Here is a 24,001-nt window from a genome sequence, read left to right on the forward strand (position 1 = left end):
GAGCAGAAGTCCACAACACCTCAAATCACCTCATCCCCAAACCACCACCAGCCTGATATCCAGAATTGCAGTTTTCCCACTGGGGGTGGAAGTTCATGCAATTATTCCAACAGGGGTCTATAATAAAGAGCCCATTTCCTGAAGAATTATGGCAACCTCGATGATTAGTTGATAAAATATTCAGCTTGAATACGCATGGCAAATTTCAGAATCAATTTTAGCTCCATAAAATAAACACAATCTTTAAACATTGACCATTTAGCATTATTGCAAGTGAAAATGTAATATTTAGCCTGTTATTTTATAAACTGTTTTAAAATATCAAATTTCTAAAAAATCCTTGGGTTACAATCAATTTGGAATGTCAATCTACATTTCAGCTACCAATCATAAAAGCTGAAACCCTTTCAAAGAGCAAAGTAAAAGCAATTGATGCAGTATAGGTCTGACATGAAAGCACAAAATGCAGACATACACAGTGGCCTGTCAGCATCTGGAAACTGAAGAGTTATGATAAATGAGTCTAACCCATTTAATATTTCCTATTTTTATTTTAAATACTGAAAATGTAAAGAAATGTAATAGATTTGAGACAGACAGGTAAAGCTTCTTTACAATAGCTCAAGAGTTTATAGAACGTATGACCAAATTTAGGAGCTGAACTAACACAATTTTAAGATTAGATGAAGAAAGGGAATAAAGTATTATACAAATAGGACATGCTCGTAATTAAACCTAATGCATATTTGCCTTAATGCATATTTGTCCAATTTGTGATTATATTGTAATTTCAATTTAATTTCATATCAATGTAGGCCAAATATTCTTCTTTCAATGTCTAAGATCTTAAATTTATATATTTTTTCAATTATATTTTCAGATATTTGTCATAACACCAGACGTTAACCATTGTTTCTATCTTAACTTACTGAGTGCGTTCAGTACTTTCTGCTTTTACTTCAGATATCCAATAGCAAGTCTGATGTGGGCTGCCAAATGGACAGGTTTATTGAAATTCACACTTGGGTCCCAATCATGCACATTCATTATTGCTCAATCACATTCAAGCCATTTAGTTTCTTGCCAGTTGCCAGTTTTTGATCAATACTTCAATATAGAGATGCATGCAATGAGACATTAAAAATGCACAGGCAAAGATAGTGATATCAATGCTTTTTAAACATTTAACAATCCTAAATTTCTCCTCAAAAATTAAAAAAAAATTTGAACCCAGCATTATCAGAGTTATGTTTTAGATGTGATCAGGAATCAGGAAGTTAGTTCGTTTTTGCATTCTAATTGGGAGTGTCCTAGAGTACAACCTTTTTGGTTAGAGGTAAAAAGGATTTGGTGAAAATATTAGGGGCAAAACTCCCACAGAATCCGATGTTATTTTTGTTGGATAATATTAAACTGCTCAAACCTAAATTAAGATTAACTATGTATCAAATTGAATTTTTACTATTAGTTTTAGCTGTTTCTAGGAAGTGCATAGCCATTACTTGGAAATCAAATACAGATTTAGAGATGGAACAATGGCATGCTAAATTGCGTTCTTATATTCCACTTGAGAAAATAACTTGTAATTTACATAATAAGTATCTTTTTTAAAATATGGAACCCATATTTACAATATGTTAGTTTCAAAATTTGAAGGATTCCCTGAAGGACCGTCCTGTTGTTAACCCTCAGTTCCATTATTATTTGAATTGAGACTTGTATTTCTTTTTAACATTCTCCTAAGTTTTTTTCTGTTACTTTTCTTTGATACTTTAGGGGAGGGTTGGTAGATGGGGGTGGGAAGGATGAAGGGAGTTTTATATTAATCTATTTATTTATTACACACCTATACAAATTCAATTTATTTATCTATTTATACACACACACACACACACACACACACACACACACACACACACACACACACACACACACACACACACACACACACACACACACACACACACACACACACACAACTTTTTTTGAGTTTTACTGAATATGTATACATGGATATGGTTTTTAAAAATCTTAAATCTTCAAAAAAAATCCAAAATTTTAAAATATGGATTGTATACCTTTTAAACCAAGTAGCATGCCAAAAGCATTCTACAGCCACTGAAATTATTTTTTTATTGCCATAAGAGACGATCTGTTGGAAAGAGGCAAACAATATACATATTCCCATTATGAGCAAGGATGTTAGTTGTGAGACAAATATCAACCAAAACAGCAGGATACTTGTGTTGCACCATTCAGAAAGGGAATCAAAGGATTTTGTTTTTTTGCATATTACCATAGGATATTTTATGTACAGTTGTAAGAACAGAAAAAAAGATACCTCTAGCAGTCCAGCCCTCAAAGCAATGAAATCACAGCCTATAAATTTAAACTCCAGTCTATAAAGATAACTTGATCCCACAACCTTTTCTATCAATTGAACCACGGTTGTCTACTGCTAACCGAACTGTGCCTAATGCAAGCAAGCCATACTTTCACATTTATTGATGTAGACATTTTTTTTTAAGCTCCCATAGCAGGAAGTAAAACTGCATTAAAAAGCCTAATGTAGAATCAACTTTATCATGTACATTTTAATTATGCCTCATATCAGAAAGTAGAAGTCAAAACTTTGATTTGTACTTCTTCATTTCAGGCTATTTATTCTTTCACTTACATCTAAAGACCAATTCTTTATGTCATATTCAATTCTTTAAATTTGAAAGACAAGTGCATTTATTTAAAATTAGGAGCAATAAAAAAAAGTGGAGTAAGAAAATAGCAGTTTTTGAACATCTGGTACAGCAGCACAAAAATATTTTCCAAGATTATAGCAGCTTACCCTTTTCTTCATCAATCGTGAAGACTCCAAGCCCAGATCCATCTCTTATGGAATATCTAACTTCTCCATCTCTGCCACTGTCATTATCATGAGCTGTTATGGTCATTACTGATGTACCGACAGGAACATCTTCGCTCACAGAGCCATTTGCCGCAAAAAAAGGAAATACAGGAGCATACAAATTCTCATTTACGTCCACCACTTCTACTTGAATGTGGCATGTTGAAGACAAAGAAATCGGTCGCCCTTTATCCTTTGCGCGAGCAGTCAAGTTATAGAACTGCTTCTTCTCAAAATCCAATCTGTGCACAAGGCGAAGAGCTCCACTTAGTTTATCCACATCAAAATACCCTTCTCCACTGTCTATCAGGCTATAACGTACTTGACTGCTTTGCCCAACATCAGGATCATAAGCTTCCAACCACATCGCAACAGTTCCTTCTGGTAAATCTTCTCTAATTTTAACGTGGTAGTTTTGGGGAATAAATTCAGGTGCATTATCATTGTCATCTTCCAAAGTCACTTTAAGTAGAACCGTTGAAAACAGTTGTTGGTCTTCTTTAGCTTGATCTCTAGCTTCAACTTTCAGTGAGTAAACTGGTTCTTTCTCTCTGTCCAGTAATCCTATAACCTTCACAATTCCAGTTAGACTATCAATTGCAAACATATCTGTGTCTGTCAGAATAGAATATCTAACTTCCCCATTGGCACCAAGATCACGATCAGTTGCTTCAAGCTGAATAATTTTGCTTCCCACTTCTTTGTTTTCACTCACTACTTCGGAATACATATTTTGTAGAAATACCGGCCTATTATCATTTGCATCTAGTATGTTTACATCCAACAGACGCCAAGCAGACTTCTGAGGTATCCCAAGATCATAAACAGTTACATTTAGTGTATAATGATCCTTTTTTTCCCTATCAAGAAGAGAGAATACTTTTAGCCATCCTGTCTCCATATCTACAATGAACTTGCTGTCACTGTCTCCTCCAGAAATTACATGGACTAATTTCCCATTAAAACCAGTGTCAAAATCTGTGGCATTAACAAACAATAATTTTGTTCCTACTGGAGTGTCCTCTTTAACTTTAATTACACCTGGAAAAGAACTGTCAAACTGTGGTGCATGCCGATTGATTGAGTGATTATCAGAAAAGAGGTCTTCGGAATCGCCACGATTGTGGATCTTATTTGCCTGGAGAAGCTTTTCTGCCAAGAATTTAGCCACTCCAGTTTCTGTACAGTGCAAATTAACTTGTTTACTACTGGTTTGAACAGTAATGTTGATGTACATTGGAGTAGCAAAGTTCTCTCCATCTGTAGCTGTGATCTGCAGATAATGAAAAGAGCCTTTGACACCAGATCCGTCAGTAAGAGGCCGCTTCAACAGAAGAACACCAGAGTTAGGATTCAAGTCAAATAAATCCAATTCGTTCCCTGTGACTATCTGATACCTTACAAGCTGCATCTCATCGGCATCAATAGCAGACACAGTTGTCAACTGTTCGCCAATATTTAGATCCCTTGGAATTGTACCTATACAGTTCACTTTTTCAAACAATGGCTTATTGTCATTTACATTACTTAAGAAAATAGTCACAAGTGCTTCAACTTCACGCCGATAAGGTGAACCCCAGTCGGACGCTCGAACTCGCAAGTTATAAATCCTTGGCATCAATTCATAATCCAGTTCTTCCGAGGTCCTGATAACACCACTGAAATAGTCTATTACAAAAGGGTGGGGATTCAAGTTTGCAATACTGTATGTTACGTATCCATTCTCACCAGTATCAACATCTGTGGCACTTACAGTCAGGACACTGGTGCCTACTGGCACATTTTCACTGACACTGGATTTATATGATGACTGCTTGAATTCAGGAGTATTATCATTCATATCTATAATATAAACAATAACTTTTGTCGATGCCTGTCTGTTAACAAGTAGAACTTCAAGTTCATAGGAGGAAGCTTCTTGTGCTTTTACTAAATCATTAGTAGTGATGAGACCAGTGTCAGGGTTAATTCGAAATTTATCTACATGATACCTGAAAGCAAACTTGATATGTGGATACATCGGATTTGCCGTCACCATCACAACTGGTGTATTCAGAGGCGCAAACTCGTTCAGTCTGGCTTTATAAACAGCTTTTTCAAACCTACACGGCAATGTTTTTGATTGAGGGGCTGTCACATGGATAACTTTCACAGATGAAAATTGAGGGGGGTTTCCTTTGTCCCTCGCCTGAAGTGTGAGATTATATCCAGTAGACTGGCTTTCCCAATAAATTTGGTCAACAGCTTTAATGTGGTATTCTTTGCTACCAGCACTTGACCTCATAGCTCTGAACTGATGTAGTGGATCACCTGCCACTATGTTTAAGGAAGCTATTTCTCCATTGTCTCCTGGGTCTTCATCTTCCACAGTTACAATTGCATATGTTGGATCATCATCCATGTCTGATGGGACAAGGGTTACAGCTGTGATGACTGGTGTATTTTCATTTCCCGGTTCCACATGAACAGTAAGCTTTGCCAAGCTGCTTGTTCCACTGCTGCCGTACAGTTTCTTTCCACGATCGGCGGCAAGAATTTCCAAATCATATCGTTTTGTCTCAGAGTAGCTCAGCCGGCCAGTTAGAGTAACCACGCCATTGGTGGGATGAATAGCAAATGTACCCGTCCAATCCTTGAAACTGTAGTAAAACTCTCCATTAGTGCCAATATCTGCATCGGTGGCTCTAACTCTTGCCACACTGGTTCTCAAAGGTGTGTTTTCTGCCAAGGAAACACTGTACGATGTTGGTGAAAACAACGGCCGCAAGTCGTTTGTGTCTAAAACGTGTACTTTAACCTTTGTCTGTGTTTCAGTGTTAGTTTTTCTCTCAACTGCTTTAACATTCAACAAGTAATGGTCCTTCACCTCTCTATTTAAGACAGCAGAATTCCCTCCCTTGGTCCTAATACGCAAGAAACAGAAATCCCCAAGACTGTAGTCTTCAGCTTTAAACAAGTTTTCATGATCACCAGAAATAATTTTGTATCGAAACTCTGATGCTGGATGAGTGATGTATATACCCATTTTTGGATGGCTTTCTAAATAGGTCTTGGCAGCAGAATTCTCATAAATATAAGCATTATAAAGGTGCTGTGTGAATTTTATTGATGATGCAGATTCCTTCTTCCTATTTCCTTCACAGCTATTTAAAAGCTGGAAAAGCAGTAAAGAAACCAGTAGTGCAGTAGATCTCATCATGATCACACCTGAGTAATCACCGAATAACCTGAAAAAAATAAAAGCAGTTTTAATCATTCCAGAACAGCAAATTTAAATAGCACAAACAAGTTCTTACCCTGTAACAAAATAATCACAGCTGCAGCAAAACAGAAACTGTAAAAGAAAATCCATAAAAATTGCAAAATATTACATTCTAACTGAAGCACAAACTCTCAGCTGAATTTTTAATTTCTCGTGCACACAAGAGGTGACTTTTCATTGGCTTTGCTGTTCACGATGAGACACAACCCACATCAGATCAGATCCCTGAGTGCTTCTGTAATCTGAACTACATGAGTAGTCAGGCAAACCTGGGCAATACACACCCAACTGATAAAAGTAACACCCTTTCCACATCTCCATTCATCATTTGCTCTTTAGCATCTCTTTAATTGTGTAGTGTTGCCATATTGAAATAGCACTGGTGCTGCTCAGGCCCAAGGGAAACTCTACCATCACGCCTCGCAAAGGCTGAACTTCAGAATCCACAGTTCCGCAAATGGCTTGCGCCAATTTGCAATGCACTCATTTTGAAAGAGCAGATGGTTATGGCAACATAATTCCACTTTTCTCCATGATGAGAAGACTCTTTTTTTTTTATATAAATACTTCCTTTTTTCTTTTCTTTTTCTTTGGCTTGGCTTCGCGGACAAAGATTTATGGAGGGGTATGCCCACGTCTGCTGCAGGCTCGTTGGTGACTGACAAGTCCGATGCGTGACAGGCAAGCACGGTTGCAAGGGAAAATTGGTTGGTTGGGGTTGGGTATTGGGTTTTTCCTCCTTTGTCTTTTGTCTGTGAGGTGGGCTCTACGGTCTTCTTCAAAGGAGGTTGCTGTCCGCCGAACTGAGGGGCCAAGATGCACGGTTGGAGGCGATATCAGCCCACTGGCGGTGGTCAATGTGGCAGGCACCAAGAGATTTCTTTAGGAGTCCTTGTACCTCTTCTTTGGTGCACCTCTGTCTCGGTGGCCAGTGGAGAGCTCGCCATTGAATACGATCTTGGGAAGGCGATGGTCCTCCATTCTGGAGATGTGACCCACCCAGCACAGTTGGGTCTTCAGGAGCATGGATCTTCCACCATGTAATCAAAAGCCAGGGTTAGTTCTCAAATGTTTCCTGAAGAAACATTCCTGGAATGTATTTTGAAAACATTAGCATCCCTCTTGCATATCACTCATTACTACTCCTTATAGAGAAGCTCCAGAGTAACCATTGACAGCAGACTAGTTGATTATAGGAAATCCTCCAAAAGATACAAAAGTTGTGAAGTGAATACTCATCACAAATTGAAAACTCTACTCTGCTCCCCAATGAGTGCTTTAGAATGTTCTGCTTTGGGCAAAATTGACATGGGGGCCAATCAAACACGTTATAATAAAATGATCAATACAATGTTCAATTAAGTGTTGATGGAATTCGGTTGTCACGCTCAAAACCTGTGTAATTATGACTCAACTTTTAGGCTCTTTTGGCCACAAGAAATACAGGACTGAATCAAGTAATAAGAAATAATTATGATCTATAATAACCCTTTTAAGTCATATAGCATGTCATTTTCATCTGGAAGGGCTTAAACCACTAGATAATATGCAAAAATATAAGCTACACAACAAAGAACCTTTTCCAAATGTGTTTTAAAAAAAAAAATCACTAGTAGCTATCAGAACATTCAATCACTCCAACCGATCATCTTGCTTCTTCACCTTATGGGTCTATTGCTGTTTTGAGAAAGCCAAAACCACAATGCATTCATGACAAGCACTAGTCTGCTTTTATTTGCTGTAAATTCCAGTGAATTGCAAGACCCAGCTCACTATGTTAATGAATGTTAGATGGCTGCCCAGAAGCTAATTTACTCCAGGAGGACCTTTTATTATTATTTATAGGAGTCAATAGTTGGTTCTAAAACACATGGTTTTCGTCTGCAGACAAGGAATCAATTTCTATTTTAGCACATTCTGAAAATAGCTTTATCCTGAATTCTTTAACTGAAAAGGCTTACAATATGCATTTTCCTTCTACAAAAATAGCATCAGATATTCATATATCACTATGAACCCTTCACTTTGTTCAACGGTGTCATTAATTTGGTTTTCTTTACTAAGAAACCAAAAATCAAAAGACCGGACAAGAAATCCAAAGAGTCTCACTTTTGAAGTTCACAGGAAACAGTCAGTTAGTTATATGGAGTAAATTATGCCCGGAGTCTCATTCCAAAATATATAAAGGAGAAAAGGTGTGCAGGAGAGTTTATTTGTAGCATTAAATATAAAAAAATCAGAACAGATACAGTATTGTGCATGAGCTACCAAAAAAAAACTGCCATGGGGAAAGATGCTACAAGAGATAGAACTCACAATAGATCATATTGATTTTGCTTATGGCCTGTCTAAACTCGATTATACAGTACTGCATAGACCACCGAGCAGTGAATCTTGGACAGACCTATTCATTTCACATTATGTGGAAAAGAAAATGAAATTAAGCTGTTTTAAGGTAGCATCACAGAAGCCCCACTATCTGAGACACATTTGAAGACAACAGGATAGCTGATGGATTGTTTTTCCAGACTCTTTTGTGTAGTCTTCCAAAGGCACTATTTGCCTTGGCGAGTCTGTTGTCTATCTCTTTGTCGATTCTTGCATCAGATGAAATGGCGCAGCCGAGGTAGGTAAACTGGTTGACCGTTTTGTGTTTTGTGTGCCTGATGGAGATGTGGGGGGGCTGGTAGTCATGGTGGGGAGCTGGCTGATGGAGGACCTCAGTTTTCTTCAGGCTGACTTCCAGGCCAAACATTTGGGCAGTTTCCGCAAAACAGGACATCATGCACTGGAGAGCTGGCTCTGAATGGGCAACTAAAGATAGTATTATATGCCAAGCTCTCCACTGGCCACCGAGACAGAGGTGCACCAAAGAAGAGGTACAAGGACTGCTTAAAGAAATCTCTTGGTGCCTGCCACATTGACCACAGCCAGTGGGCTGATATCGCCTCCAATCGTGCATCTTGGCGCCTCACAGTTCGGCGGGCAGCAACCTCCTTTGAAGAAGACCACAGAGCCCACCTCACTGACAAAAGACACCCCAACCAACCAATTTTCCCTTGCAACCATGCCTGCCTGTCCCGCATCGGACTTGTCCGTCACCAACGAGCCTGCAGCAGACGTGGGCATACCCCTCCATAAATCTTCGTCCGCGAAGCCAAGCCAAAGAAAGAAAAGCTGATGGAGGACTAAAGCTAACTTGCTTAAAAGTCATGAAAAACAACAATGTGGGAAGAAGACTTTTATTTGGTAAATTCAAACAAATGGATAACTAATTGCTCATTTGAAAGAGAGTTTTTTTGTTTATAATGTACCATTTCAATCATTTTTTTTTAAACTTGGGGCTGTCATGACCTGATGAACCATGTTTTATTTTGTCACAACTATTACAACAGGGGGATTCTTACCACAGAGAATGAAAAGCTACCAATGAAAAGAGGTAAAGGGAGTGACTAAATATTTTTGACAGGAGGAAGAACAAAAGATGCCATTACTGGAAGGAATAGAAAGATTGAGAATTCGACCCAGGAGCAAATAAACAGACAGGATGAATCTCAGGAGAAAGAGATCAATAAGAGGAAAATAATACAATATATAATTTTATTTTTCAAAATATTACTTTCCATATTGTTTTGGAATCAAATTAGACTTTTTCTTTTGCAATAACTTCTTTATAATCATAATTCCCGATATTGGGCTGACCATATAAAGGAAGGTAAAGGTTCCATTATTGTCATGTAATATTACATTTAGAATGTAACAAAAATGAAATTCTTTAACTTTGTCTACCATAAGGAAGGCAGAGTTGCCACTTTGTTCAGTGCCTCACAGAAATGAGGCCCCAGCAAGGAGTTCTCTAACCATTAAGCTATCAGAGCTTCTCGATTTCTATTTTAAATCAGATAAGGATTAATTTCTTTCTGATGTTACCATTGGTCACCAGAACAAAATCAGGTATTTTAGTTATTAATGAACATTTAGATGAATGCATCACTTTTTGTTTCGACAATAAATATCAACAAAATACCTGAAAATCTGAACCTTGCTGTTCACATTTTTACCTTTTCTTTAAAAAAAAACACATCCCCAACACCTTCAACTTGCCCTTCACTCACTTGGATTAATATATTTACTTTATCGATCGACAGAGAACCATGATTATTACGTCACTATCAAGATTTGGGGAAAAAGAATTCTACAGCACAAGCCTGCTCGGAATTATAAAATACAATACTAGTCAGATGCCAGATAATATTCAAAAGGAAGTTGGATAAGGCCTTTATGATTAAAGGATCAAGGATTATGGAAAGCGAGCAGAAAAAGGGTACTGATGTCATTGGTCAGCCATTGTTGTTTTGAGTGGTGGTGCAGACTCAAAGGGTGGAAAGGCCTTATCCTGTGTCTATTTGAGATGATTCTTGGACTAAAATAAGTCTGCTTTGGGGTATTTTTAGACTAATTATTTTAACTAAAAATTGGCAGGATAAATGTTCTGAGACATCTTCCAGCTGAGTGTGGATCAGAGAACAGAACATATGTCCAATTGTCAATGATCTAAGCAATCATAATAAAACAAAAGTCATCAGGAATCTCAACCACTTTGTGCTTCTTCTAAATGAAGCTTTTCATATTGAACTTGGCTTTATAAAATGTAATGTTTTCAGCAGGGATCTGAGACATTAACCAGACATGCCCAAACATGCCCCAGATGTCTTCAACATGTAAACCTTATATTGATAAGGGATTACGTGGTCTTATTTTGTCACACAAAAAAAAGACATTAACACAGTGGTCTGGCAAAAAAAAAGGGGACACTAAATTACCTGCATAGCAAATGCCAGTCATTCATAATAAATAAAGACAGGTTCTATCATTGAGTAGCCAAGGATATCTGAGTTTTAGAGTTTCCTATTGATTTTTTTTTTAATGTCAACCAAATCTCCACATTCAACTTCAGCAATGATGAACTCAGATTGAATTTCCTTTCTGAGACGCTTGTGATTTTCTTCATTTTAAAGTCAATTCCTACCCAGTACCCCCCCAAGAAAATTAACAGCAATTCTTGCAGAAACACAATTCTCTGACTATTCAGACAAACAGCCTTGACATAAAGTTAACTAATTATTATTAAAACAGGAGAATGTGAACACTGCTCTGTTTTATGTTACTTAACCATTGTGATCTTGTCCTTAAGTCAACTTCTCAATTCAATGTTATTTTTTCAACAGCAGAATGAACAATTTTGGACCTCAACAAGTCTGCAAATTATAGTCAGGGGTCTCCCCACAGGCAAAAACTTCTAAAATTCTAAACAAGTTTTGCCCACTGCATCAGCTCCAATCATACACCTTCCTTCTAACGAGTCGATCGACTCCCAAACGCCCTCTAAAATGAAGCATTCTGTTCACGGTTATGTCACATCAAACAGCTGAAATAGTTGCAGATCATTCAAAAGATTGCAGCAACAAAAAGGGGGAAAGAATTGTGAAATCCAAACAGCTTGCAATCGGCAATCCAATCATTTGCTGAGGGTCGATCCCTGCACCTTCTGTAACCTCCAAAATACAACTGGAAGGGGTGAAGTTTGCACTCGGACGCTGCCCCAAAACACCGAATTTCTTCCTGACAATAAATCCTGATTCCGGCTCCTCTTCTGCACACTTTAGGGCAGCACTTTTCGTGTTGGCTTTCGCTCTCCATCCCCTCGCCACGCAACTCCGACCTGAGAATTCTCCCCATCCCCAATAAACAGAGAAAGGAAACACCAACGACACCCAACCAGACGAACGTGATGGGCAACTAGGGGGCTACAGCAGGCGCCGCTCCGAAGTCCCCAAGGTAACAAAAGCAACCCACTACCCATCACAGAAACGGGATCCACACGCTTCGAATCCAGCTCACCTACAATCTCGACCTCGAGCAAGTTTTATTCAAGTTGAAAACGTTCGAATGTTCTTTTGATCCGGTCATTAAACTCCCTTTTTGGTCAAGGGGTTGCTCTCAACCACGTGTTGCCTGCACGCCCCCAGAAACCCTGAGGGAGGTAGAACCGTGCTCCTCAGTGATCAGAACTGGCTTACAATGCTGGTGTGAATTAAGTGCCAAGTTGCATTACTAGAACGCATGCTTTAACATTGAACATGCAGGTCCCGATCGGTCAGCAGGCGCCAAGCTTCGCTCCCATTTCCACCTCGAACCTGTTTGCTGACACATGTGCTCTCCCTCCCACACGCTCCGCTCAGATCACAGTGCTGCCTGCTGCTGGGAGACCGGTTACAAGCCACAACGTAAAAGGTTCCAATTCCTTCCACCCCAGAGAAGCTGAAAGGCTTTGCACTCGTGGAAACTGCACGAACCCGTCGAGACTTCCAAAAAAAAGGTCTCTATTTTTTTTTAGTCCAAATGTCAATGACTCCAGAATCAGGCAAACTCAAATCTGCACTAAAGAATCCAACTTGGAGCTGGAGAACCAGGTGGCAGTTGTGTCGCTCACGTTGTTGGGACTGCCAATTTCCCAATCCTTTCAACCTCTGCCCCCACTCGCCGAACACCCCCCCCCCCTCCCGCTCCGAGTCCCGGAGACTTATCGAGGCAGCAGCGCCCGAAGCAAACTCTGCAAACTTTCGAAAGCCGTGCTGCGAACGGCAAAGTCAACCGTGCACTCGCCGCCGACAGGTATAAAACGTGCGGTCAGGGAGACGGAGAGAGCAAGGCGAAATCACGGTCCGGTTCCGAGTGGTCGCACTCCCCTTACCCTGGACACAAAGCCTCCTTCCCCGGACTCGCTCCAACAACAGCCCGAAAACTTTCCAGGCGCCACTCTGTCCTATCTCCCGCTCGCCCACTCCACCGGGGGCATTAACTCGGGCAGGAGCCAGCTCGCCGCTTTGTCCTGACTGAACGCTGCACGATAGAAGTGCTTCACTCCGTCTCTCCCCTCGCCGGTCCGGTCGCTGCTGGCGGCGAGCATGCGCTGTGCCCGGCACTACCTTCCCTTGGCATGCAGCGGCTCCGGCTACCTTCTGCTCCGACACTCACACTCCGACCCCCCCCCCCCCCCCCCCCCCTCCCCTCCTGAATTAATTCCGCCCATATTCCTGCTTGCAGTTATTTCCCATTCAGTAACTAGTGTAGGTCTTTTGATCAAAATAAACCAACCATAAAACTTTTTTTTTAAAACTTCGTGAAAAGTAATTTTAATGAGATTAAGTTACAAATTTGGCATAAAGGCGCCAGATTCTCACAAGTTTTTTATCAACTTGTTAATATTCCCATTCCACTCCTAACTCGTGTCCTACCCCCACCCTGTTCCGAAATTATACAGTGCCATCGCCCAGATACATTCCCGATTTTTTTCCAGCAAGTACCTTCAGGCGAAACTCAAGTTTCTATGAAGCGTCTTACAATATTTCAAAGCAACTAACATGTAATAGAACAAAGCTCTAACCAGTCATAACAAAGCCCTCCCCAGTCCAAAAGCCGCTGTAACCGCAAGGGTTGCGTTATACTCAAAGAACGCCGAAAGGGATGTACAACACAGACGACTTTCTTGACTTCTGGCGTGAACTATCCGCCATTCGCAAAGTTAAGAATAACATTATAACTGCTATTTAAGATGTGGAGTGTCAGTGGATGCACTTGAAATGAGAATGGCAACAATTTGATTTGACTTTCCAATGCAAAACCATGAACGCTCACTGTGCCATGCCAATGCAAAAGGACAATTCTAACCCTAAAACTAATATTTACAGGAAATTCGGCAATTAGCATGAAACATTAGAGAAACGCCATCTCCTCTATTTTGAGACTTTTTTTCTTGATCTCACAAACCCTAAAAATTAAAACAACATCATCCCTCTCCCAAAATGAAAAGACTGATATCAATGAATCGTCATCAAATAGTGCAATCCACAGCATTGCTCACTAACAACCAAATCTTCCAAATTTGTCTCTGGGGCATTATAATGTTGTGAGCGAGATAACAGTTGAACTTACTCTGACTGCTGCCAGCAAGCACCTCAAGGATAAGGCCAGAAGACCTAGGAATGGGCTATTCGGCCCATCAAACTGCCCCACCATTCAATCATGAGCTGAATTATATCCCTCCTCAGCCCCACTGCCCGGCCTTCTCCTCGAAACCTTTGATGCCCTGGCTAATCAAGAAGCTATCAATCTTTGATGACGTTCAGTTGTCAACAACTTCCTGTTTAAACAATTTCCTCATAAATTTCATAGTTGGACGTGAACAACCCCAAGTTTGAGTAACGAAGAAGAAAGTTTAAATTGGTCCAAGGGGACGAGTCAAGCACAGCCATTGCAAACAAAATAGATCTAAAATATATTATTTTGGTGACCGTTTCTAACCTCAAACACTAGAAAAAAGATTATTGAGACTTTTTATCTTCAAGGCACAAAAGTCCAGGGTGTTGAAATCCCTGAGCCAAAATCAAACTGAACCGGATGAAATTCTCACCTGAACTTTGAATCCATTATCATTGACAAAACAATAAATAGTATTAATCATTGCAATATTGATTTCCACCCGAGTTTCGAGAGAAAGGTCACAATTGATCAATTCTTGTTTAAGAAGAAGTCTTGCATGGAGCAGGCTTGGGGAAAAGTCTCCAGCTTGGATATGCTCCAAAAATCACTTTGGCATTGGTGATCTTTGAGTAATTGGGAGAAGTTCCAGGGTTTCCCTCAGAAGAGTCATTCCAGACTGTCCAAAGACTATATGAAAATATCAAACGGTTCCCTTTCTGAGCCGTATTCACGGGGAGAGAGCGTGGAGTTTATTTTGCCTGGAGCAGAGGGAGGTGCTGCTTTTGGGAGGCTTCGCTGCCTTCTGCGCCTTCCCCACACGGAGGCGCTCTTTCACAATATTGCCGCAGAAATCAGTGTGATGACGGTCGCCGTCGTTGCAGGACTCATGGCTGCAAACTTAAGGAATTCGCAATTTCTCGGTCAGCGCTCGCTGAATGCATCGTTCACAAATATATTGTTTTAAAAAAGAACACACCGAAAATGCCAAGGGCTCGCTTGAAATCGCATCCACCTGAAATCACCATGTATCATGTACTCCATTGCACAGACTTACCCCACCAGATGGATCCCACAGTCCCCGGGCAGACACAATCCCGGGGATTACCAGGCAAAACCACAACGTTATTCCCACTTTCCAGTTCGCTCCACCAGAGAGCGGGATCGAAGGTAATATTTCTCCGAATCATCACATTTTCAGCGATTCAAAACAAGTTGGCAGCGATGTGGATAAAGTCACGGAAAAGCCTTGACAAACTCAGCCACCAACACAATTCCTGGTGGGATGGCTCCGGCTTGGAGGCTATGACGTCAGTGACCCTCTCCCCTCCCCTCCCCTCCTCCGCTGCCTCTCTTGCCTGGGAATGCACTAAAAGTTTCCCAAGTTTTTTTTTAAAAAGAAGACAAATTCCCAAGTATTTCACATGATAAAAATAGCAAATCGATGGACTTGCTGGCTCTGTGCGTGTCAGTGGGTGAGTACAATATACAGAATTGCATATTACCTCTCAGATTTGTGTTTCTGATTCCCACCATCTCTTTAGTTCATCGGCCTTTTGTTGGAAGTTGTTTCACTCCATCAGTCCAGTCAAGTTAATATCTTTTTCGACAATCTTAAATCTTAGTGTCCATAAGAATGAATCAATCAGCTAACGAATATGATGCATTTAATGTATCTCCCAGCATGTTTGGCATCTGGTTTATTCCTGCTTTAGGGCTTTTATACAGTTTTTTTTTGGTTATCGTCCCAAAATTCTGTGGATTTGTTTGGGTGAGTCATTGGAAAACCTACATTTAGAAGTTCCCCGTCCCAAGGGTTTCATTGAACAGTTGCAGAACCTCTCGTTTTAACAATCGGACGAGTAAGTGCTGTGAGTAACCCGTGTTGCTGAACTTTCGCCGCTCATCTGAATTCAAAGAGATGGAAGGGCAGATCTGTGTTCGGCATGTTCTGAAATCCAAAGCAACCCGTCGACAGGTATTGCTCCCTGTCGAGACAATGGGCGGCTGACCCCTGCTTCCACCAGGATCACGAACCAGGTGAGAGCAGCACATATTCTGCTTCATCTTCATTTAACATTTGATCAATTGTGACATTCAGCGCAGACACGTGAATGCAGCGGGCGACTGAATTCGTGGAGCGATCGGGAAAGTGAGAGGAGAAAAAGGCATTCAGGAACCTGACGGGAGCCGGATGATGAGTAAGTTCGCCCTGGAAAGAAGTTTGAGTTCCAATAATCCATCTGCCACGGGGAAGACGGCACTGGGGCAGTGCGGGGCAAGAGAGAACTCGCCTATCACCTGCAGATTTCGGTTTGCAGAGGTGGGATGAATTAGTTTCAAGTTCACATAATATGTGGCAAGGAATTCGTTTCCTTCTGACGGGCAAATGTTTCCAGAATGGGAAATCACTAGGATCTCAGGGCACAGTTTCTGAATAAAAGGGCTTCCTTTCAGAACAATTTCTTCAGCGAGAAGGTGATGAATCTGCGGAATTTGTTGCCACAGATCGCTGTGGAAGTCAGGTCATTGGATAAATTTAAAGTGGAGGTTGATAGATTCTTGATTAGTTGGGGGGGGGGGGGATCAGGACAATAGGGTTGAGAAGAAAAGTACATTAGCCATAAATGGATTAATTCTGCTCCAACATCTATCGTCCATGTCCATTTGGTTTTCTTTGGTTTGCCATTCCCATCCCCTTGCCCCATCGTGTTCCATTTGCCCATAATTTCTTCCCCATTTGGTCCCACTAATCACCTACCAGCTTTTATGCCCCCCACCAAACTGCTATGATACTGAGAATATTTCCCCTCACAGTTCTCAACCTGAAACATGGATTTGTGTCTCCACAGATGCCACACATCCATGTGCACATCTTAGGCTCTTCCATCTTGAAGAAACCAAATGCAAATTGAGTAACCTTTTTGGAGAAAATCTTCATTTCACATGTACTTAAGATCATGTACATGGCTTTAAGAATCTAATTGCCTGTTATTTGAACTCTCCATCCCAATCCCAGTCTGACCAATGTGGCTGTGGCCTCCTGTGGCACATAGCAGCCTTTGGGACTCAATATCAAATTTAACACTTTAATTCAACTGGCTTTCAGGAATCAGAACTGATCAATACTTTTGAAGGTTATCTATATGTAATATTAGCTCAGTCTTTACTCTCCATTGACACTGCCTGATTGGCTGGGTATTTCCTGCAATCCTAACCTGCACTTCTTTATTTTAAATGTTCCTTTGTTTGTTTTTTCCCTGTCCATTTGCCCTCATCAGTCATTCGGCCAGTGTCTTCATTTACAGTTTATCACAATGGCAACTTGTTGCCCCATTTTATCAGAGACATTGTCATCCTCCAATTCATCCCTATTTGGAAATTAAAATTAATTTCACAGGTTTTTTGAGGTAAAACATTAACATTATTTCTCTTTCCACAGATGCCTCCTTATCTGATGGATATTTCCAACATGTTCTATTATTATTAAAAAGAAAGAAATGTCAGAATCAGAATTTATTGTCGTGAACATGTCAAGAAATTTGTTGTTTTGTGGAAGTACCACAGTGCAAATATTGATAGAAACCACCTTACAAAATAAATAAAATTAGTGCAAGAAAAGGTCAAAGTAAGGCAATGTCTGTGGTTCAATGATCATTCACGAATCTGATGGCAGAGGGAAAGAAGCTCTCTTTGTGCCAATGAGTGCTCATTTCTAGGGTCCTTTATCTTTTCCCCAGTAATAGCAGAGTGAAGAGGGCATGGCCTAGGTGTGGGGGTCCTTAAGGATAGAGGGTGATTTCTTAAGACGCTTCCTGTTGTAGATGTCATCAATGGAGTAAAGACTAATGGCTGTGATGATACAGGCTAAATAGCAACCCTCTGGAGTTTTTTTCTTTTCCTGAGCTTTGGCATCTCCATACCAGACAGCGATGCAACCAGCCAGAATGCTCTGTACTGTAGAGCAGCCAGTCTCAACCTTTTTTGGTTGTGACCCCTTAGGATTCTGCTCAGATTTATTGGGCACCCTTCCCAGAGAAGCAGTCAAGTTTTCATTTCTTCTGTATTGCTCCCTGATCAAGTACACAAAAACAACATAAAAGACTTTCATATTAAATGAGGTGAAAAGAAAACAAGGCTTTTACTTCAATTGCTGTGGCCCCCTGGCTGAGAATAGTTGTTGCAGCGAATTCTCATAGGCTGAGTGATTTTCCTCAGCAAAAAAAAAATCACATTTCTGAAGGAAATCAGTAGCTTGAGCAGTATCATGGGGGCGGGGGGGGGGGGGGGGGGGAGGGGCGAGGTTAAGGAATAGTTGACTTTTTGGGTTGAGCGTCTACATCAGGACAGTTTTGGCTTATTTTAAATTCATATTAATATATTTAAATAGATGATGTGAGAAAATGTTATAATTTTGATCTGTAATCATTCGTGTCTTGAGAATGCCATTATAAGATTATCGGTCTTTACTAAACAACATCATCACATTTCTGACCTGTTATTATAACATCATGAAGATGTATCACAAGGCGACCAAGAAGTGAAAGTGGTGACGCAGTTTAGCTATTGACATATTTACAATGGATTTTGTGATAAACTCAGTCTGACTCATGAGTTTTCAATGGACTTTTAAATGGAATATTGTAGCCCATGGAGCAATTTATACATAACAGAGGACATCCACATGGAATCCAGCTTTAACTGTAAAATTGTCTTGAGCTGCAGCCAATTAAACTACATCAAGCAGTTCACTGCAGTAAACTAATCCTGATATCTAAAAAGGGCTAAATATTCAGCACAAATGCACTTTAATATTTGTTTTGTCCAATGAAGGAAAGACTGAATTGCAATTATATTACAACCTTCAATCTCAAAGTGCTTTAAAGTAAATGAGATACAGTTGAAATTGAGTTAGATTGAAATATAGGATATGTATTAATACACATTTATGTGGTTTATAATTACCAGTAGCTTTTCTTTTCACAATGAAAACAATTTATATTTTTGATCCTGCTGTTAAAGTGGCAAAACATTCCTTATTTTTTAAAATATTTTTATTGAGTTTAACATCTTAACATATATACAGAATTGACAATTGCATAATAATTCAATTGTATACGAGTAAGCGTGCACAAAAAGTCAAAAAAGATAAAAACTACATCAATAATTACTTATAATACGTCAAAACATTTAATTGAAATGATCTGTGCGACCATATTAAACACATTTGTTGAAATAACGTGTAAAATAAAAGAACAAAAGAAAAACAAAAAATAAAAGCAAAAACTAAATTGAATCTATCCCCCTCCTCTAATCAAGGTTACCTTATAAAGTAATTTAAAAATTATGTAATGTGAAATCATTGGCGACCCCCTGGAGAATTGGCAATGAATTAATCGAGCATACAATAATTGTTAATTCTTCAAATTATAAATAAAAAATCTAATAGGAGCCCCGGAATTACATAAATTTGAACTTTCTATCTTTGATATTATATCTAATTTTCTCTAAATGTAATAGAACATTATGTCATTTAACCATTGTGTATGAGTAGGGGACCGTTTTGAGTTTTGTGTGCCCGATGGAGATGTGGGGGGGCTGGTAGTCATGGTGGGGAGCTGGCTGATGGAGGACCTCAGTTTTCTTCAGGCTGACTTCCAGGCCAAACATTTTGGCAGTTTCCGCAAAGCAGGACGTCAAGCGCTGAAGAGCTGGCTCTGAATGGGCAACTAAAGCGGCATCATCTGCAAAGAGTAGTTCACGGACAAGTTTCTCTTATGTCTTGGTGTGAGCTTGCAGGCGCCTCAGATTGAAGAGACTGCCATCCGTGCGGTACCGGATGTAAACAGCGTCTTCATTGTTTACCTATCTCGGCTGCACCATTTCATCAGATGCAAGGATCGACAATGAGATAGACAACAGATTTGCCAAGGCAAATAGCGCCTTTGGAAGACTACACAAAAGAGTCTGGAAAAACAACCAGCTGAAAAACCTCACAAAGATAAGCGTATACAGAGCCGTTGTCATACCCACACTCCTGTTCGGCTCTGAATCATGGGTCCTCTACCGGCACCACCTACGACTCCTAGAACGCTTCCACCAGCGTTGTCTCCGCTCCATCCTCAACATCCATTGGAGCGCTTACACCCCTAACGTCGAAGTACTCGAGATGGCAGAGGTCGACAGCATCGAGTCCACGCTGCTGAAGATCCAGCTGCGCTGGATGGGTCACGTCTCCAGAATGGAGTACCATCGCCTTCCCAAGATCGTATTATATGGCGAGCTCTCCACTGGCCACCGTGACAGAGGTGCACCAAAGAAAAGGTACAAGGACTGCCTAAAGAAATCTCTTGGTGCCTGCCACATTGACCACCGCCAGTGGGCTGATAACGCCTCAAACCGTGCATCTTGGCGCCTCACAGTTTGGCGGGCAGCAACTTCCTTTGAAGAAGACCGCAGAGCCCACCTCACTGACAAAAGGCAAAGGAGGAAAAACCCAACACCCAACCCCAACCAACCAATTTTCCCTTGCAACCGCTGCAATCGTGTCTGCCTGTCCCGCATCGGACTTGTCAGCCACAAACGAGCCTGCAGCTGACGTGGACTTTTTACCCCCTCCATAAATCTTCGTCCGCGAAGCCAAGCCAAAGAAAAAAAAAAGATGAGTAGGGGATGAATCATCTTTCCCTTTCAATGAAATTGCTCGTCTGGCTATCAAAGTATTAAAACATAAAACTTTTTCCTGAGATGCCGATATAAGTTTATCTGCTTCACTGGAAAAACCAAACAGAGAAATTAATGGGGCAAGGTACTAAATTAATCTTAAGAATCATTGATAAAGTTTGGAATTTTTTTCCAGGATCTCTCTAAATTTGGCCACTCCCAAAACATGGATCAGAGAAGCTTCAGAAATTTTATATTTCTCACATAGTGGATCAATATCTACATAAAGATGAGATAATTTAAACAAAACATTCTAATGTGCTTCATGGAATGTTATCAAAATGTTGTCGAAAAATGTAACAGATAGCCATTTATGCAGATATTAAGGCAGCTGATCAGAAGCTTGGTTCTCTTATGCAGGATTAAAGCATCCTAAAGCAGGAATTAAAAAGAGTAGCAAGACAGAAAAAGTTAGGGATAGGATTTTAGAGTTTAGTTCTTTGGCAGTTGGGAACAGTGCCTCCCATGGAGTGTTTTAACTTGCAGGTGATCAAGAGGGAAAAATTTGAAGAGCAAAGATATAATTGAAAGTTTCAGAAAATTACAGTGATTGATGCTGTGGATGAAGTTGTACTTCAAAAGGTGAGTATTTTGAATGAAACAAAAATGTTTGCAGATGCTGGGAATGATGTAAATCCACAAAAGTGATGGAGAAACTCAGCAGGTCCCGTAGCATTCATAGGAAGCAAAGATAAACAGAAATACCCCACTTTCTGAAAGTAGAGCATTCGTATGAAACCTTTTGTAAGCCAAATTGGGGTAAAGTGAAGACCTACTCACTACGATTGAGGGCTATTTTAGTAAAAGTGAAAGTCCATTCAACAGCCATTCAATTTTTTTTCAGATAGCAAATACAGATTTCTTTGTAAAAGTGAATTTTCATAAAGCCAGTATTTGTAAAGTGGGGTACACATTTTGGACCTGTGTCAAGGTATGATCAAAAACCAGGCAGGCACCTGAATAAAAAGGCAGGGAGAGTAGAGAAGAAGGGCCAGGGGATGGAGCATAGATCAACAGCCAAGAGACAATAGGTGGACAGAAGGGCAAGAGAAAAAAACTGAGAACTGAATAGCAGAGTGGGATTGGGAAAGAGAGTGAGGCAAGGGGTGAGCAGTGGGAGAAAAGGAGATATAGGGATAGAGAGCAAGAGAGGTGGGGGGAGTGCTAATGGAAACCAAAGAAGTCAATGTTAATGCAATTTGGTTGGAAGGTGCCCAGATAGAATATGATGTGTTGTTCCTCCATATTGTTTGCTGCCTTACAGCGAATAAAGATAGATAAATCCCCTGAGCCTGACAAGATATTCCCTCAGACCTAGAGGGAGACTAATGTAGAAATTGCAGGGGCCCTGGAAGAAATATTTAAAATGTCCATAGCCACAGGTGAGGTGCCAGAGGATTGGAGGGTAGCTCATGTTTTTCCTTTGTTTGAAAAAAGCTCTAAAAGTAATCCATAAAATTACAGGCTGGTGAGTCAAAAGTCAGTAGTAGGTAAATTATTGAAGGATGTTCTGAGAGATCGGATATACAAGTATTTGGACAGCCAATGTCTGATTAATGATAGTCAGCATGGCTTTGTGCGTGGTAGGTCGTGTTTAGTGAATCTTGCAGAGTTTTTTGAGGAGTTTACCAAGAATGTAGATGAAGGAAAAGCTGTGGATGTTGTCTATGTGGACTTTACTAAGGACTTTGACAAGGTCCCACATAGGAGATTAGTTCAGAAGGTTCAGACTCTAGGTATACATAGAGAGGTTATAAAATGGATTTTAAATTGGCTGAAGAAGATGGAGAACAGAAGTGAATGCTTGCTTCTCAGACTGGAGGCTCATGATTAGTGGTGTGCCTCAGTGATCAGTGCTGGGACCATTGACATGGTAAATGTGGGCTCAATCTTAAGTTTTAAGAATAAATTAGGTACATGGATGGGAGAGATTTGGAGGGCTATGGGATGATGCAGATTAGTGGGACTAGGGAATGATGTTTCGGACAAGAAGGGAAGAGTGGTCCATTTTCTGTGCCCTAATATTTTATGGTTCTAACAGTGACAGGCCTCAATAACTACGCCCCATGGTACTAACCTTCATCATTATGAAATGTTTTGAGTGTCTAGTAATGGAACGCATCAAATGCGCCTCTCAGAGACACTGGACCAATTTCAATTCACCTACAGATGGAACCATTCCATTGATAATGCTATAGCCTTGTCCCTCCATGCTGTCCTGACCCATCTGGAGAAAGATTCCTCATACATCAGGCTGCTGGTTGTCGACTTCAGTTCGGTGTTTAATATGATATTTCCCAGAGGCTGATTGAGAAGGTGTACTTGCTGGAACTCATATCCCTGTCTGTAACTGAATTCTGGACTTCCCAATAGAAAAACCTCAGTGTGTCCGAGCACCATCACACTGAGCTCTGGCGCACCACAGGATTATGTGCTCAGCGTTCTCCTTTTCACGCTACTGACCCTCAACTGCAATGCCAGATCCAGGTCCAACAGATTCATAAGTTTAACAGATGACACAACAGTAGTTGGCCTCATCAGCAACAACAATGAATCACACTACACAGAAGAGGTGGAAAATCTCATCATATGGTGCAAGAGTAACAACCCATCAGAAAAGAGATACAGGAAAATCAGAGCCAGAAAAAAACAGACTGAGAAAAGCTTCTTCCCATGGTCAGTGAGACTGCTGATCTACTCATACAAACCTTTTGAGACTCTACTGTTTATTTAACAATATTTATTTATTTTGATATATGTACTGTATATGTTTTAGTTGTCTGGATGGATTGCACATAAGTTCAAGTTAATTCAAGTCTATTGACAATAAGGGATGAGTTACACTTGAACTGGAGGGGGTCTAATATTCTGACAAGGAGATTAACTAGTGGAAGTGGGAAAAGTTTAAGCTGGATTGTCATGGGACTGGGCCCAGAGCAGAGAAGAGACAGATGAGAAGTTGGGAACTAATATACTCAAAGAGAACAATTATCGTAGACAGGACAGGCAGGAGTACAACACAGAGTGATTCATGATTTAAACCACATTCATTTTAATGCAACAGGCCTAATAGG

The 24,001-nt window shown here is 40.3% G+C and overlaps 1 protein-coding gene and 1 long non-coding RNA gene across 10 annotated transcripts in view; one reads left to right on the forward strand and one right to left on the reverse strand.

Annotated features, from left to right (window-relative positions):
* The window catches only part of fat1a (FAT atypical cadherin 1a), a 256,473-nt gene extending 240,988 nt beyond the window's left edge, over positions 1 to 15,485 (reverse strand). For 8 of the 9 annotated variants that reach the window (XR_011353525.1, XM_069924528.1, XM_069924529.1 and 5 more), the window contains exons 1-2: positions 12,919 to 13,116; positions 2,843 to 6,129 (exon numbers count right to left, since the gene is read on the reverse strand). Coding sequence is in view for 8 of the 9 variants with exons in the window: in XM_069924528.1 (XP_069780629.1) it covers positions 2,843 to 6,101 (3,259 nt within the window). In the remaining variant the exon portion in view is untranslated. Of the gene's footprint in view, positions 1 to 2,842; positions 6,130 to 12,918; positions 13,117 to 15,261 lie in introns of those variants that run through there. The other variant, XM_069924524.1, reaches the window with a different exon arrangement.
* Positions 15,484 to 17,836, forward strand: LOC138757356 (uncharacterized). The gene is made up of 3 exons (XR_011353526.1): positions 15,484 to 15,679; positions 16,306 to 16,405; positions 17,647 to 17,836. It is a non-coding gene; the product is annotated as an uncharacterized lncRNA (long non-coding RNA).
* The last annotated feature ends 6,165 nt before the right edge of the window (positions 17,837 to 24,001 follow it).

Source organism: Narcine bancroftii, chromosome 3, assembly GCF_036971445.1.
Source record: "Narcine bancroftii isolate sNarBan1 chromosome 3, sNarBan1.hap1, whole genome shotgun sequence".
Taxonomy (NCBI): Eukaryota; Metazoa; Chordata; class Chondrichthyes; order Torpediniformes; family Narcinidae; genus Narcine; species Narcine bancroftii.